The sequence below is a fragment of the Podarcis vaucheri genome, assembly GCF_965113315.1.
Source record: "Podarcis vaucheri genome assembly, chromosome: 3".
Classification (NCBI taxonomy): Eukaryota; Metazoa; Chordata; class Lepidosauria; order Squamata; family Lacertidae; genus Podarcis; species Podarcis vaucheri.
The window spans coordinates 9,473,027-9,490,863 of NC_138761.1; the positions used below are offsets into that span (position 1 = coordinate 9,473,027).

A 17,837-nucleotide genomic window follows, 5' to 3' on the forward strand; every position below is an offset into this window, starting at 1 on the left:
ATTGTGGTGGAGGCAAGAGGATCAGTTTAGCACCCCATCCCACCTGTGTGATCCTTTTGCTCTAATAATTGCCCCCCTCTTTCCTCTTTGTGTGTGACTAGGGAAGATCCAGCTCCAGCCAAGCCAGTCTGCCAGCATCACATCCAATTTGGACCAAAGATTTCAACAGTCAAAGGTCAGAACTAACAATTAAGTGTTGGAACAAAATTCTCTAAAGGGAGTTCTTCATCAAGAAATTTGTCAAGTATGTGCAGCTCACAAGAGTGATCTAGAGTGAACTCTCAGTGATTTAAAGAGAGAGGGGAGGAAGAGGTTGAGTGTGCACTTAACTCTTGCTTTGATTTCTTCTCTGGATCACACCCAGAGTGATGACTAAAATTATTTCCCTTCAAACTGCTAGCTTATTTAGGTACTCACTTAAATGGAAGATACCCAAACTCTTATTAATATTTTCTGTCCAATCTTCCAAGACCTTTTAGATGATAATCAACGTTCTTTTCTCTGAAGACCATTTTTGACTCTCTTTCTATTACTATTATTAATTAAATTTATATATCACCCTCCATCCAAAGATCACAGGGTGGTTCACAACATAATCTTTGCTCCTCTCCTCTGATTATTATTTTTTTAATTTGCAGGTTAAACCAGAGCTTCCTTCCCCCCCCCCCCCATAAAGTCCAGGTACAGGCATAAATATGCCCTGTTGGGAGGTCAGGACCATCTCATCTGCTCACATGTTCTTTCCCCCTTCTTCAGAGCTAACCATGGTTAGCAGCAAACTAGAATTTGCAACCATGCAAATCCAGTTCTAACCACCGTGGCAAACTGCGAATCACAGCCAACTATGGTTAACCTTGAAAAGGGATGGGTGGGAATTCATGTGTGAGAGGGGGAATGGGGTATTAAGAGACTAAGAGTGCAGGATAACATTCCCTAATGTCAAAGGCAATATAATTAGTTTTATTAACTTTCCAGCCAGCTTCAGTTTTCCCAGCTATTACAGATTAGGTTTTTATCGGTTAAGGCAGAAAATGGCAAGGAAATTACCTCGCAAAACAAATTTGCACACAGAATTTTGGTCTGAAGTAGAAGTCAGGCTTTTCAATAAATGAGTCTGCAGGAAACATTAATAGATTTTCCTTTTACCTAAGGCAGGTATTTCATGCACCTCATACTCCTTAGTGTTCCTTTTAACATATCTTATCAACCAGTTAAAGATGTGAACGTCACAGTGAACTGAAATGTCCACTTCTTCCCAGCGCTGGGCATCCACTGACAGATATTCAGCAAAGTACTTCATTTCAGAAATCAACAGATCTCGCGGACAAACAAAATCTTCTTTCAGATTTTTTGCTTCATCACACACATGGATCACCATATTTGGCCTTTATTTGAGAAGGAAAAAAAAAACCACAGGGAGGAAAATTATTATAGCTTGTCAAACAGGAATGTCAGAATGATTTACAAAGATATTTTACCTCAATTTTAAGTTTAGACAGTTTTTAATGCATATGAACACATGCATAGTTTGGAGCATACTTTTACAATATAATAATATGGATTTTAAGCTATATCTATGATTTTGTTTAAAAGTTTAGAAAGAAAATTAAAAGGTATGGGGAAATGTAAGCTACACATTGGAGCAAGTTTGGCCTCATGGATGGTGAGCTAGGTGAATCTGCAAAACCCACTTCACAACTTAGATCATTTCTAAACTCAAAGAAGAAACCTGGCAGTTAGATGTCAACTTTCACACCTCTAGTTGCAAAATGGGCATACTGATATTATGTGCGTGCGCAAATTCTGCAGCAGAAAGAAAAAATGCAAAATATGGCACTGGCCACTAAATTTAAGCTTCCAGAAAATGCCGAGGCCAAACTAGATATATGCAATCATCTCCGATCTCTCCTGTTTTTAATTGAAAACCAGGCGTAGATCTGGTCAGATGAAGCAGCCTCTGACTTTATTCTAAACACTTTATTCTACTCACTGTAGAGAAGCTTCTGAAGAGGCATGATTCTGAGCAGAAAAAAGTCACAGGGGAAGGGTTAAGTAACCAACTTAAACTCACAGCCTCCTCCAGCTACATTTCATTTTAAAAAATGACTGGAAGACACTCACAAACATCTAGTGTCTGGCAGTAGTTTGGCCCTAAGTTGTCATTTTTTTTAAATGATTCTAGCACATATGAAGTTATTGTTGTTTGTTTTAAACCGTTATTGTAAGCCATTACGGCTGCCATGTGGTAAGGCACAATATAAACCTTAAAACTCAAATGTGTAGATTGTGCTGGCTGACCTCTCCAAGGCCAGAGGGGTGGCGAAATAAGACTGGTTGGAGTTGGAGCTTATTGCTCTTCAAAACTTCAAGCTCCAGTCGAGGACTAGCGGAACCGGAATAAATGATGAAAAATGAAAAGTCTCACAAGTGTGTTTAATTAGCTTATGTTATACACATCACAGAACCTGGGGGAGTGGCGGCAACACAGAACACACATCCCTTTTCTACATGCACAAGCATGCAGCATATTTAAGAAAAATAATACCCAAAATAGGTCTCTTGTTCTAGTTAAGAGAAATTACATTTGTGGTGTTAACTGTTCACTCAACTGCGGTCAACAAAATCATCAAGGAGTTATTATAAATAAAGCCTCTCTACATTAGAAAGAATGGAAATGTATGCAAATTCTGGGGTTTTGGTTCTCCAGTACCAGATATATGCTCAGGCTATTCCAACATTCAACTCTTTAGAAAGTTCTAGTGAAGGGGTATAGTGAACACCTATGTCAAGATAAAGCTACCCTGTTCATTATTCCTGAAAGATGGCCCCATATCTATCATTATTCATACATGCATTTTCAATGGATGCACGTTGCCTTTCTAGTCGCAGACAGGGGCAGAGAGAAAGAAAAAATAGCATTCCACAAAAGCAGAAAGGTATTTCTTCTGCTTAATTCAGGAGTGGAGAACCCTTTTTCTACCAGGGACCTATGTCCCATACAGATGGGCAATCAGGTGCCACACACAAATATTAAAGAACTGTATCACAGGCTATTACAGATAATTTTATTATGATAAATATAAATGTTACAACACCTAGGAAGATAGTACTGGGCTGTTGCCAAGCTCTTTCCTTCTACGCCATCCTCAGCCCCAAACTGCTGCTTTGTAAAGTCTCTGGAAACATCCAATGAAATTAAGCAGGGAGCTGCATGTGGCCCTCAGGCCAGAGGTCCCCAAACCACAATTGAAATGAACAGGGAAGGTCTCACTGACAACAAAAATAAGTGTATACTTATGAAATGGAACCTTCAATGCCTGACAGAACTTGCTTGATTAGGGCAAGAGAGACTGGTGTCTTCCTGCAAGCTTTGCAAAAGTGATTTCCAAGCAAAGAGCCATCCATATATTAACCTCTACTGGCAGAGGATTCTCTGCCATCTCCTATCTGGTAATCTGTGTTTATTAAAAGCAAGGAGGGTGTTAGGCCAGGTCTGAGGTCTGTTGACCCCCTCGCTGTCTCCCCAGGGGAACCAAGAATGTAGAAAGGTTAGGAGAGCAGCTGTTTTGCAAGGAAAGCTGCCAGGTGTTCCTCAAAGTGAGCATCAGTCACAGTAGAAAAGTACCTGGACCAGTTTTGAAAAGCGCTGCTCTACAACGCGCCTGTGAACACACGGCATATATTTTCAGGGTTCACAGCGGAACCGACAGCAGGATGAAGGCAACATCACTACGCAAGCCTTTTTACGAAGGTGATGGAGAAGCTTTGCAAGATGGCTGAATGGAGGGCAGGGGGTGGGGAAACAGGCATTCATATTTTATACCATCTACAACCACAACAGATGATCTATTATTCATGACAAAGGAAGTGAAAGGTTGCCTACATTTAACGGAAGAGGGGATACAGAAACACACCCCACTGACTGCTTCCACATGTCAAGTTAGCACACAAGGGGGCATTGTCCCACCCAGCCAAGGCTAAACATTTACTTCTCTAAATCTATCTCCAAGCTGCACTTACCAGCCATTTCTACCGAATAGAAGGCAAAAAAAAAAAAACCCTATGGGAAGCTTAGAGGTTCCAGGATACTACAGATTCCAAACCTGAAAGGAGTGCCAGTTCTAGAGAGGAGAAGCTACCAGCGTTTTAATGCCTTCCAGTCCCTGAAGGTACTCTTTATCCTCAGTTACTGTTTGTCTAAATTTTTGTTAAAAAATGAGGCCAACGTAACTCTCCCGCCCCCCCCCCAATCCTTCACCCACCCAATAGAAATCCCACAAATACACAGATACAATCCAAGCGTAGAAGAGAACAAACGAATGTCGAAGATTCAGGTGTATCTAGCTTTCCCAAAATCAAACAACCATCTTCCTACCCTTGTGTTTCATCAGCATTTTCTCCACCTTTATGTGCAGGGCCCTTCTCACTTTCTGCAGAGCAATTCCTTGAGGAAGCTACACTTGGCCTTCCTTAAATGCAAGCGGGGAGAAAAAGCATTAAGACAGAGTGTTGAGATGGTCTTCTCATTTTTGCCTGGTAAGTGGTAGCCCTATGCCTAGAGGAAAGTGCGATCTAAGGGAGCTGTCCACTTACTTACTAGATGGATCCTTTTCACACACACTTCTTTAAAGAAAGGCTGGCTTTTAAAATCAATCCAGTCCACGTGGAAACATATAGAGGAATTAAGGAATTAATCCTTTCAGTCACCCTGTGCATGTCCACACATACAAAAAAGGAGGATGTAAAACCGCTTAAGTCTGTGGGAGAGTTTCTCCTGCCAGTTCCCAAGGACCTCAGAAGCCTGCTCCACAGTAACGCGGAGCAGGGCTTTTAGGGTGGCTGCCCCAGTTCCACAGAATAATGCATTCCTGTCAAGAGACAACAGTCACCAACTAACTGCACCTTCCAGAAACAATCAAAGACAATTTTGTTTCAACAGGCTTTGCCAGTTGAATAAGTAGGTCTTTAGCACAAGTGTTACTTTGTTAAAGTTTCGGTCTCGTTTTAAAAGTATTTGCTGTTTTTGTGTTTTAATTATGTGTAAATTGCCTTGAGGCAGTTGTTTAGAAGGCAATCAATAAATCAATGGTATTACAAACAATAACAAAACTGTCATGGCTATGTGTCTCTTTTACACTTCTCTTTTGGAGAGCAGTAACAGACACCATAATGTCATTAATACTGGGATTCCTCTGCCTGATGTCCATACAGCCAAAATGAAAAGTATAGCTTTTTTAAACACACGCACACGCACACACACACACACACACACACACACACACACACACCACAACACAGTGGAGCCTGGTATCTTGCCTTTCATCCACCCCCAAAACAACTTCCTACATTGAAGGTTCCTTGTTAAAGTACCAAACATGGAGACAGAAGGTTTAAACCTCTCTTTAAAAGGTTCATGAACAAGCCCACTGTAGGAGTGTCCAATAATATTCACTTTCCCATTACGAATATACTTAATGCTAAGTCTCAGAGAGCATTCAAGAGAAACAAAACCCAAGAGCAGTAAGTTCTGAACAAGGCAGATTAAGAATTGCCCTGGGGCATTAATATACTAACTGGAGGCTTGCAACCAAAGGTAAATTTCAATGCTCCTCCTGTCACCTAACTCCAATTCCTCCTGCCACCTAACCCATTGAGACAAATTTAAAATCTACTTTTCACTGGGAGACTGTCCCTTCCACAGCACAACTTCATGCCCTCCCTCTGGCGTGGCTCTTGATTTCATTCAGCTCTTTTCTCTTCTCCCATGGTCTATGTATTATCACATGCTCACTATGCTTCTGCTTCTCTCCCTTGCACCACCTGCCTCTCTACCACTCAGCCCCACCACGATTTCACTGCTGTGCATCTCTGGCTCTTTTCCTTCTCCTCCTTTTCAGCCATAAAACACACTTTGTACGCGGTCTCTGCTGAGTCACTAGTCTACTCCCATGTGGAAGTGGCATGGTCTTCGGCAGAGACAGCTCACAGACCTGCTTAACTAGAACAGGGGAAATCCTATCATTGCTGACCATCTGCCATGCTGCATCGGGCTGATGGATCCCCAAACTAGAGCACAAACCTGGGATCTTCCTATTGTCCACTGTAGTAACACAGTTCAAAGACAGCTCAGGGAGTTAGCTGGTTTATCATATGGTTTTATTATATGTGGCTTGTTGCAACCTGAGTTTTTGCAGGCACATTTGATAACTGATAAAAGCTCAACCCACAATAAGCCATTTCACCTTTGGTTCTTTTATACAAGTGTATTAGCTTTCAAAAAGGCCACTGTACAGTTCAAGGCAAAGTTACAATGAAATAACAATTAATTATATTAAACCACCAGTTAACTGAGACTTTGAAAAGTAAATAGGTAAACTACAGGAAGGGATTGTAATATAGAGACCAATACTTATGATGAGCACCAGCACTTTAAGGGTTACTAGCTGACTCTGCTCGGAACAGGTTAAGGATTTCAAATGGATGAAACCTAGCATGCACAATGTCTTGAATGCAGTAGCAGAACTGCCTGAAAGCCTACCATTTACAGAAATTGCATCTTTTTCACTAGGAGGTTCTTGTAACTCTTCCTGGGAATCAAGAAGCGATGATTTGATATAACCAGCCAGTGTTTCCATAGGGCTCCCACCACTGGCCATTAGTGGACTGTACTGGTTATCAACTGGAGAACTCCCACTGCTTTTCAGTTCGTCAAACCTTTTTGCACACTGCCAGAAGATAAAAGAGGAGGGATTTTCAGTTTTAGTTGGAAGAAATCCCAGGTATGCCTAGGACATAGATGCTCATCTCCGGGGATCTAAATAAACAACAACTGATATTAACCTTGTGCAGAGCTAGTGACTAGGCCTTTAAGCCTGGTTTCTATGTTTTTTGTTGGCACCCAAGAATCTGGCAGCTTTTTCAGTGTGAAGAGCATGTCCTTCCTCTGAGCTAAAGCCCCATTTCATAGCCCATGGTGTAACATCATACAACATAATTTGAGATGCTGTGTTCAGACAGCATAATGAAGCCATTTTTTTTGTTGGTCTTAGAGGACTTACTATTAGGTTGCAAACTGAAGTTTAATTACTTTATAGTACTGCTAACTCAATATAACAGTCAGTTATTCTCTCAGATGAGGATAACAGCATCCCCTGAGGGCACTTGAGGACTTGTCAAAGAGTACAAAGAGGAAAGGGTCCTTCCCAGCAAACATATACATGATCTTCCATAGGTATAGAATTTTTATCAAGCAAGAAGATTCTATGAGGCATAAATGCCTCTCTTCTCTCTCAGAAGGAAAAGGCAACAGTGATAGAAAAACTAAGGCCCAGATCTATGATGGCAGCTGGATAAACTAGGACCTCAGCTGCCTGAGCAGTGCTACTACCATGATCTCAATACATTCACAAGCTGAGAACACTTGCCTTCTCCATTAGGTACAGTTGTACCTTGGTTTAAGAAAAGCTTAGTTTATGAACAACTTGGATTAAGAACGCTGCAAACCTGGAAGCAGGTGTTTTGGTTTGTGAACTTTGCCTTGGAAGCAGAACATGTCCTGCATTCTGCTGAGTGTGTTCCATTTGTAAATTGAGTTCCCCGCTGCTATGGGGAAAGCACGCTTTGGTTTAAGAATGGAATTCCGGAACGGATTAAGTTCGTAAATCAAGGTACCACTGTACCCACCTTCAGTGAAAGTACAGTTAGAAGACTAAGACTAATCCAACTGAAACCTCCCCTAATATTGCTAGCCAGTCACATGAGTAGGGAAGGTGCTTGAGAAGTATTCAGAACTTGGATCATCCTTATGGAGCACCACAACTTTCCAGAACTCCATAAACAAACATTCTTTTCAGAAGCAGCAGAGCAAACAAGTGATGTCACAGTGGATAACTAGTGCTGACTCTTTGTTAGATTGATAGAAGCTTTGTAGAAGTGGAAGTCTGTGCAGCAGAAGGGTCAATGGAAAGTGTTCCTCCCATACAATACCTAAAATCAGCTTTGTTTTATGCCTCACCATTCAACACTGGAAGGTATAGAAGCCATCACACATCATGAATGAGCACAAAGGAGCTTCTAGACCTGGCAGTCAAAGTAATATTTAATAGACATGATAACAACAGTAAATTAAATGGTATCTGATCTGAATGCCTTAGGGTTCTTTAAGTCAAAATTTCTTCAAAGTTAATTCTTTGTATAGTTTCTTAACTCAACCTCCTGTTCAACCTCCTACTGTCTTATCTCTTTTACTTTGCACCTTCTGGGTCTGGGTTTTTGATGTTGTTGGGGGCTTCCGGGCAGGTTTGTTTGCCTTGCGTTATGATTTTAAAAATAGGCTTCTACCACAGAAACAAATCCACCCTGGCTGTAATATACATGTGATTCTTCACAGTGTCCATGTGCAACATAAAATAAATGTGAGGTTTAAGTGCCTGGAAGACTGTCAAGCATGAAAACACTGCTAAGGGAGCAAAAGGATTTTCTCTCAGCTGGTTTATGACTGAGCACAAATGTTGGATTTGACTTTAGGTGTGATTCCTTTAACAACTTTGGTTGTGTTTAATTGTACATTAGCTGCCATCAGTTCAATGGTTCTCTGCTCTTTAGTCCTCTTTAAGGCCAAAAGAAACAACTATTATTACACATTCTTGTGTGACTTTATTGATTACACAAATAATGAGGCATGTGGTAGAATAGCACCCATAGTTTGCAGCACAGTCTGAAGTACATGAAATAAATATTTTTTCCCTTCCCCTCCTTCCTATAAATAATTCCAGTTTTTATTGATACAAAATACCATTTATCTTTATCTGAGTGTTTACTGTGCTTTTAGTTTTATTTTTAATTTTATGTGATTGTTGCATGTCATACGCTCTAATGTAAATAAAGCTTTATCTTCATTTATCATCATTCAGCCCAGACACTGAGGTCCAGCTCTGAGGGCCTTCTGGCGGTTCCCTCCCTGCGAGAAGTGAGGTTACAGGGAACCAGGTGGAGAGTCTTCTCGGTGGCGGCTCCCGCCCTGTGGAACGCCCTCCGAGCAGATGTCAAGGCAATAAACAACTACCTGACTTTTAGAAGACATCTGAAAATGGCCCTGTTTAGGGAAGTTTTTAATGTTTGATGTTTGATTGTGCTTTTAATGTTCTGTTGGGAGCAGCCCAGAGTGGCTGGGAAAACCCAGCCAGATGCGCAATAAATAATAAATCATCATCATCATCACCACTATCTCAATGCAACCATGTTAAACAGTTCAAAGATCAAAATGAATAAAAGCTACATTACAAAATAAAGGAACACGTACCTCTCGAGATGAATAGCCTGGAACCAGCCTTGCCACGTTGTCCCAATTGATAGGCTGAGGGACACTGAATAAAGAGCAGAGGATCATATCCAAAACCATTTGATTATTGTCGTATGGGAAGTTATTGTTTTCTGAATATCCACGGCTCATTTTTGGGCACTAGAAAGAAAGACATGAAAAAAGAAACACACATAATTGCACTTTCCTTTAACAACTTTGGTTGTCTTAAATGTACATTAGCTGCCATCAGTTCAATTTGTTTCACACTTCTTAGACAAAGTAATTACATGGCCAGCACCCGAATTTAGCTGTGTATGTTTTGCCTTACTCATGAACAGACTTTCAACAAATATACCAATAGAGGTATGTAAGTATTTACGTTCTACAAAAGAAAATATCACTGTTAAACAGGGTCTCAAAGAAAGTGTCTGCACCCTGGGGATGCTTCAGCCAATTCATGGCTCTCTGTAGGATCCTCCATAAATTCAGACTTCAAACTGTTGCTCTGTCTTTCATCTACCTCTATACACATACACCTGCAAACGTCTCAAACGGTACACCCCCATAAGCATATCATTTATTCAGAAAAACGCCCACAATCATAAGAAATGTTAACTTCTGTTTCTTTAAGGTCAGAGATGGTGAATCACCAGCCTGTTTGCCTGATCCTGTGTTCTGGAGCCTTCCAAGAATTTGGCAGCAGCAAACACCAAAAACATGAACTGCTTTGGGATTCTCCATATAGAGTCAAACGGAGGTCTAAACATCACCAGCACTCAAGAAACAGGGAGATCCTGAATGAGGCAGCATTACCATATCTGTTCTGCTGCCAGTTCCACCTCCTTGAGCATTCAATACTCTTCCTATGAGCACGCAGTAATTTCCAGTGTTTCATGACAACTCTCATCACATAGTTACTTCCTCTGCCTGTTCCCAAAAGCTAGGCAGCACTGGCATGAGAAATGCAAATGTAATGAAGAGTCTGCTAAGCAATTAAGAGCTTCTGTAAGTCCAGCCCACAGGGAGCATTTTTGGCTTCTAGCACTCCAGCTATATTTGGGCCTAAATTGGTTCATTAACTACATACACATAGCCAAAATACAGCTATACAATCTTTGAGGTGACTTCAGCTTCTCAGGCAGTTGGATTAAACTAGTGAAAGTTATCCAAACAGCAGTAAGGTTAAACACTGTTATTGATATTAAAATCCAGATTCCAACAAAAAGAAAACAGGAAATAAAACTACACTTGAACCAAAAAGAATCCTATTTTATTACATAGTTTAAAAAAAGCAGTATCCTACAGCTGTGGTTTTCCAACTTTTATCATTGACAGAACCTTTTCCACATCAACTTGTCTGCCAAGAATTTCCTTCGTGGCTAACACGTATCCGTGCTTAATCCAGACAAATGTTCAGGAAACACACTCAGTTCATGAGAAATATTGTTCAGTTCTGCTAGGCACCACCATCAATCCACTGGAATTGAGAGCATGCTGCAGAATACTTTGCTATGGGTTGCACATGGAAACACTAATAATGTTGAGCAAGCAACATTGCTAACTGTCACTGATGGAAGCCTGATGAGCTTCTGAGAAACTCAAGGTATTTCCCCAACAGTTTGACAACTGTTATCCTATACCAATATTTAAAAAATAAAACTAAGAATATAATTTCTTCATATGTTAAGATTTACCCTGCGTAGACACAGTGCAAGTCTTCCATTTTGACACCTACAATAGAAGGGGAGAAAAATGCTTCTCAGTAGGAAACTGCTATGTGCTGCTATTTATAGTCTCCCATTTCTTAAATAATGAATCACAGCAGAAAGCAACCATGTGAAAATTCAGGAAGGAGAAAACAGCCAGGGATGGGGGAGAGAAACATTAATTCCAGTTCCATGATGCAGCAAATTCAAATGCACAGTTTGGATTTTATTTTATCTCACAAGTATTCATTGTAAAACCGAAGTTGCGAACTTCTATCCATTGGCAACTCTGTTACATTTATTCCGTCCAGAGAGACATATCATCCTAGAAAAATAAGCAAAGTTTCTTTCTCTTTTTTACTTTAACTTTAAGCCACCAGAAAATGTCTCTCTCTCATCCAAGCAGCATATTATCCAATGATGACTGCAGGCTTTGAAAGTTGCAAAGCAGCCAGAAAAGTTCCTCCTATAGCATACCCATTGCTCAGGTATCAAAATTACAGAAGACTAAATGAGACAGACATGTTGTTTTTTGTGGGTTACATCAAGCTTTTGAATTATTTCTGTAATTTTGCAGCTGGTAAAAAAAAAAAAGTCTGACCCTGCTAACCATAACTAGTGAGCAGCTGAATTTAGAAGATTGAATGACTTGTAAACATCATAGGCTTTTAGTTCAGTTTATAACAAAGCCTAAGCAAGTGCAGTTGATACTGCTTTCCTATTCATCCCTGTCTCCACTTTCTCATTTTCCTCTGTTTTTCCACGTGACATTTTAGATTACTAAAAATTATATTTTTATACTATTTTTCAGTGCCATGAATACTGATGTCACCATATAAATAACTTAAATAAGGAACTTAAATAACTAGAAATAAAACAAATAAAATTCAACCCTCTATATACTGGGCAGCACTGATACATACATAAGGCTTACTTCCTCATTCAGAAGTAATCCAGTCTCTCATTTAGAGGAGGGCAGGGCCTGATTACTGCTAAAGGATCAGAAAAAAACAGTATATTACATTGCCACTGAAACTTCTGCAGTGCAGTAGCATTAAATATAATGGGATTGCATTTACAGACCACACAGCTTGGTCCTCAACTGATTTCAATAATGAAGATTACTCACCCCACCCCCACCCCCGCCAAAAAAAGAAAAGAAAATACTCAGAGCACTTCATGTGCATTGTCACATCAATCCTTAAAGCAAACACGCACAGCATGGTTCTTCCCTATATTACAGACTTCAGAGAGTTCAGAAAAGCAAGGGTACAGAGATGCTGCAATTTGAATCAGAGGCCAGCCCTCACTAAAATTTTCAGTGCAAAAGGGAGGTTAAAGAAAGGCAATGGTCACTGCCTGTTTTGTAAAACCAAAGAGACTCTGAACTTTTGAAATAGGAGTCCTCTTTAAAAACAATGGGTTTTCAAGGGGAATTTTTAGTGTTGGGCATAAAGCAAATCTTCTGCTTCCTGAAGTAGTTTTCTGGATCTCTGTCCACATGTGCTCCAAGGGCATAAAAGGGGTCAAGAAAACACTTTGCTAGTAGCATATAACTAATTCATATAGGTTCTCCAGACAGCCAAGTAACAAAAGAAGAGTGCATCTTGTTTGTAGTAGGAATAGGACATGTATGCAGTAGGGCTATAAACAAACACTCATTTCCAGCTCAGAGGAAGCTGCATCTACAAATAAAATAGTTGTTCCTAACTTGCCACAAGCAATTCTGTCAGGACAGCAGCAGTGAGCTTTGAAAAGTTCACAAAACCAGACCTGAGACTTACCCTTGATCTTTTTTTTAAAAAAAATCCTGCCTAACCTGTAACACAACCAGGTCCAACACCTGCTACCACCTCCTTCTCCAGGTGTAATAAAGCACTCTGCTGAAATAACTACCTCGCCTTGCTCAGTTACTCAGAAGACAGGACATCTTCATATAACATGAGGATTCACCCACCCCCACATCTTCTGCAACACTCGCATCAACAGCTCAGGAAAGAATGAAGCAGCAGCACAGCTTTGACTCTTTGTGCTAGGATTAGACCCCGCCCATATCCATTTCATCACAAATAAAATTTTCATAGAGGGGACAGGCCCAATCACTTAACTGAGGGAGAAGATGTGGTTCCTTTCTTACAATGTACCCTGAGAGAGAGTGTAGTCAGAGAATGCTTTCTATGGTGCTGAAAGTTCCCTAGTTTTGTACAAATACTAAGGAGACATTAGTAGAATAAGCGCCATCTTGAATCCATTTGTACTGTTTGGTTTCCTTATTAGTAAAGCTAAAGGGACCACTGACCATTAGGTCCAGTCATGACAGACTCTGGGGTTGCGGCGCTCATCTCGCTTTATTGGCCGAGGGAGCCAGCGTACAACTTCCGGTCATGTGACCAGCATGACTAAGCCGCTTCTGGCGAACCAGAGCAGCACACGGAAACACCGTTCACCTTTCCGCCAAAGCGGTACCTATTTATCTACTTGCACTTTGACGTGCTTTCGAACTGCTAGGTGGGCAGGAGCAGGGACCGAGCAACGGGAGCTCACCCCGTCACTGGGATTCGAACTGCATACCTTCTGATCTGCAAGTGCTAGGCTCTGTGGTTTAACCCACAGCGCCACCCACGTTCCTTATTAGTGATTAACAAAAATGTTGCCACAATGTCAGCCATTATTCCATAAAACCATACCTCTTGGCTTTCAAATCCCCAGATGTCTAGATCAGGGGTCGACAATGTGCAGCCCACAAAGACTATTTTACTGGCCCATGAGCTGCCCCCGAACCGAGCCGCCTGCTCGGTGAGTCCCCCACGTGCTGTGCTAAACTGGCACAGCGCGGTGTGGAGACTCACCGAGTGGCGCCAGAAATCACGTCTGCGCATGCACAGATACCGGAAATCGCATCTGTACATCTGATCCTTCAGCAGTAATCAGGCCCTGCCCTCCTCTAAATGAGAGACTGGATTACTTCTGAATGAGGAAGTAAGCCTTATGTATGTATCAGTGCTGCCCAGTATATAGAGGATTGAATTTTATTTGTTTTATTTCTAGTTATTTAAGTTCCTTATTTAAGTTATTTATATGGTGACATCAGTATTCATGGCACTGTAAAAGAATAAAAAAATATAATTTGTAGTAATCTAAAATGTCACGTGGAAAAACAGAGGAAAATGAGAAAGTGGAGACAGGGATGAAAAGGAAAGCAGTATCAACTGCACTTGCTTAGGCTTTGTTATAAACTGAACTAAAAGCCTATGATGTTTACAAGTCATTCAATCTTCTAAATTCAGCTGCTCACTAGTTATGGTTAGCAGGGTCAGATGCCGAAAATTGTTTCTGCGCAGGCACGATTTTTGGCATCTGGGCATGCGCAGAAGCGATTTCCGGCACCACAGACATGCGCAGACGCGATCTCCAGCATTGTGCTGCGCCAGTCTGGCCCATGGACGATCTACATGGGAGTGATCCGGCCCATGGCCGGTAAACCTTGCCGACCCCTGGTCTAGATGAATGCCAACAGCAACAACAACAACAACACTGGGACAATATGCAAACTAAAGCCAGCTAAAATACCCCACCCTTAAAGTTTCCCCAAAAGCATGCACCTTATCATCCCATGGCTTCCTTACTATAGTTATTACCACGATATGAAAAAGCCTTTGTAGACAGTTATTAAAAATACATCAGTTAACATAGCCTCAACACAGAGCAAACCCAATACCTCAGCATCTCTCAAACTATCAGGCATCTTAGCTGTGCGAAGATGACAGGTGCTCTGACACACGATGATAGTTCCAGACAGGCATGAAGCTTTTGTCTAGCAGCAACATGCTCTGTAAAATGCAACCTAGATTTGGCTCTATATAAAAAGATGAATAAATAGGTGTGTCGGGGGAGAGGGGGAGAGTTACTGGCAGACACACAGTTTCATCCACTCAAGCACTCCTTTATAGCTGTTTCAAACAACGACCATTTATACTTGTGTGGGATAGCCTGCTCCACTTTCAAGAGCCACTCCCAACATACACTGCTGTTTGCAGCACATAATGTAGAACACATCAGTTTACTGCTCAGCAAACCGAGATTAGTTATGAGGATGAGCGACAGTCAGCCTCAGGCTCCTGAATTCCTTCCATCACCAGGGCTATCTGGAGGAAACTGGATGCTTCCACTTCAGATTTAACTAGAGTTCATCATTATGTCAAAATCCTAAAGCTGTGGTTAATCTTAACAAGAATGAGTGGAGACAAGCCCATTGTTTGAAGATGGCTTGTTTTCACTAATCGTAGTAAAGACTCACATTTTGTCTGGGTTCAGAGATTACAGCAAACTATTCATTTAGGACAGAAGTAAAAACTTCCAAACCCCTATTTTTTGGCTGTGGAAAGGGGGGTGGGAGAGAGAATGCATGAGCCAAAAGATCATTAAGGTTCATTTCCTGTAATGCTAAACTTTGCTTTAGAATTACATCCAATCTTGCCCATTATAAAGGCATGCAAATTCACATCAATTTTCAGCATGAGAATGGAGCACTCTGCACATAGAATAGGCAGACCCAAACTGATCATGGATATATGACTGACATGGAAGATAAGAAGCAGCCTTATGCCAAGTCAAGCCATTTGGCCACCTAATTCAGTAACACTGACTAGTAGTGTCTTTCCAGGATTTGAAATGGGGGTGTCTCCCAGCCATAACAGAAGATGCTAGGAATTGACCCTAGGACCTTTAAGATGCAAAGGAGATGATCTCCTTCTGAGCTGTGGCCCTTTGAGTGGCAAATTATTGAAGTTGACTTGAATTCAATCCTAAGTAAGAGCAGTACATATCAATGGGGTTATTCCAATTAAATACATTTAGAGTCAATAAGACTAACTGATTTCAGGAATACATTCTAAACTCTGTGACTTAACTGGGTTATGTCTCAAAGCTCATTTGCACTCTTTGTTTAAAAAGCTCTGAAAGGAAAGTAAGCTATATATGGGTGTGAGTTATTAGAAGAAAAATATTTTTTAAAAAGAGAGGTCTTTAAACTGATGTTTGAATAGCTAAGCCAAGGATCAGTTGCACAACATTTACCTAACAGTAGGCAACATTTTTAAAGGAGAAGAAAACTGGAATGCAGTTTAGTCAGATACCTTTCTTATGTAAGATGAACTTTATTTGTAGTAGAAAATCATTGATATATGTATAGTCCGAAATAAAGCAACTCATTCAGTCTGGGCCAAAAGGCAAGCTATAAAAAGAGAAATAAAAATAATAGTAAGTGATATTATTGTAAATTCTTCAACTCATCATATAATGATCCACACAACAAAAAATGTATGAGCTATCATGGGGTGATACTTAGAAGAATGAAATCCATATCCATCACCTTTAATGCACCTACATAATTTGTTTAGTACTATGGAATTGTAATACTGTACCTAGGAATCATACAGCTGGATAATATACTGCCCTTAACAAATGGTGAAAGTTCCCTTCATCCAGTATTTCCAAAATAAGCCAATTATTCAATACATCCTTAAATAAAAAATGACTTTAATTTAAAATTTGCACAGTTTTGATCCTGTGTTCCAAATCAGCAACCTTTTGTTTTATTTTAGAAAAGTTGGCATTGGAATTTAAAAAGATGCTCTGTAGCCAAAGGATCAGAAACAGAGAACAGCTTCTCCTAAATCTAAGGTATCGAATTTGTTACTGTAGCTACAAGCCCATGGAGCATGCAAGAAGGAATGAAGACACACATGACAGTTATTTGTTATTGTGTCCTAAACAGAAAACAAGCTGCTAGATGATTCTTCAGAATGAAATAATTCATTTCTATATGGAAGAAAATCCCAGCAAGCCAGAACTGCTCTGCAACCAGTTACTGGTTCCAAAAAGTTTTGGAGCAGAATTTAGTATTAGAAAAGCAAACACCTCAGACCAACGAGCCACAGGAAAAGAGACAGAAAATAATATCCTGTAACACAACGGCAAGAACCTTCCTGGGAAAATAAAATTTCTCTGATCTATCCTTATACTGTAATTTAATTGCTGGTTTTTGTTGCACGCATCATCGCCCCCTCCCCTCACTATACCTTGTAAATTGTAAAGATGAAGTAGTACAATTATTTAGCTATGAACTCTAAGCTTATTTAGTGAACAGCATATATACTATTGTATGCATTTTGTTTGTGTTTTATATAGATAAATCCTAATAAAATGATTATAAAAGAAAATTAAAATTATTTAAATGTACTTTAATGTCACCTATCTGTAATGTGTCAGATTTAGTTAGTATCTTTCAGAAACGAGGTTAATCATATTAACCGATCTGAGGAAACCATCATGCTTGAAACAAAAGGCACTGCCTCAGGACAAAAACTGAAAAGATTTTTTTGAATGTTCCTTCCCACCATACATCGTCACTTCACTGCAGACATTGTTTGGCTCACCTGCAGCTCTTATAAATGCAACAGTCTAGCTGAAAATAGCATCTTTGAAATGTAGAAAGGGCCCTTGAAATCTCACATCCTTCATAAATTTCTTTCTTTGAAAAAATTCTATTTCACTATAAACAAAATAAACAAAAATGGTCAATTATCTTGCATACATGACCCAACAAAGAGCATGTGGATAACACATTATCCAAGATATTAGCCAAAATTATAATAATAAACATTATCCAAAATGACAATTGAGATACAAAGCTTTTGATCAAATACAAAACATAAAAGAAAAAACAACCCAAAGCATCCATGTAGCTGTGATATCATCACCATCTATTAAATTTCTATACTGCCCTTCATCTAAGGATCACAAGGCAGTTTACAATATAATACAGTAGC

At 40.1% G+C, this 17,837-nt stretch overlaps 1 protein-coding gene across 3 annotated transcripts in view; it reads right to left on the bottom strand.

The window, feature by feature from the left end:
* SANBR (SANT and BTB domain regulator of CSR) overlaps window positions 1–17,837 on the bottom strand; it is a 36,603-nt gene that overhangs the window by 17,316 nt on the left and 1,450 nt on the right. For 2 of the 3 annotated variants that reach the window (XM_082217541.1, XM_082217542.1), the window contains exons 3-8: window positions 17,445–17,560; window positions 16,143–16,240; window positions 9,302–9,460; window positions 6,539–6,725; window positions 4,376–4,469; window positions 1,147–1,385 (exon numbers count right to left, since the gene is read on the bottom strand). In XM_082217541.1, coding sequence (XP_082073667.1) covers window positions 1,147–1,385; window positions 4,376–4,469; window positions 6,539–6,725; window positions 9,302–9,451 — 670 coding nt within the window. In that variant the 5' untranslated portion in view covers window positions 9,452–9,460; window positions 16,143–16,240; window positions 17,445–17,560. Of the gene's footprint in view, window positions 1–1,146; window positions 1,386–4,375; window positions 4,470–6,538; window positions 6,726–9,301; window positions 9,461–16,142; window positions 16,241–17,444; window positions 17,561–17,837 lie in introns of those variants that run through there. The other variant, XM_082217543.1, reaches the window with a different exon arrangement.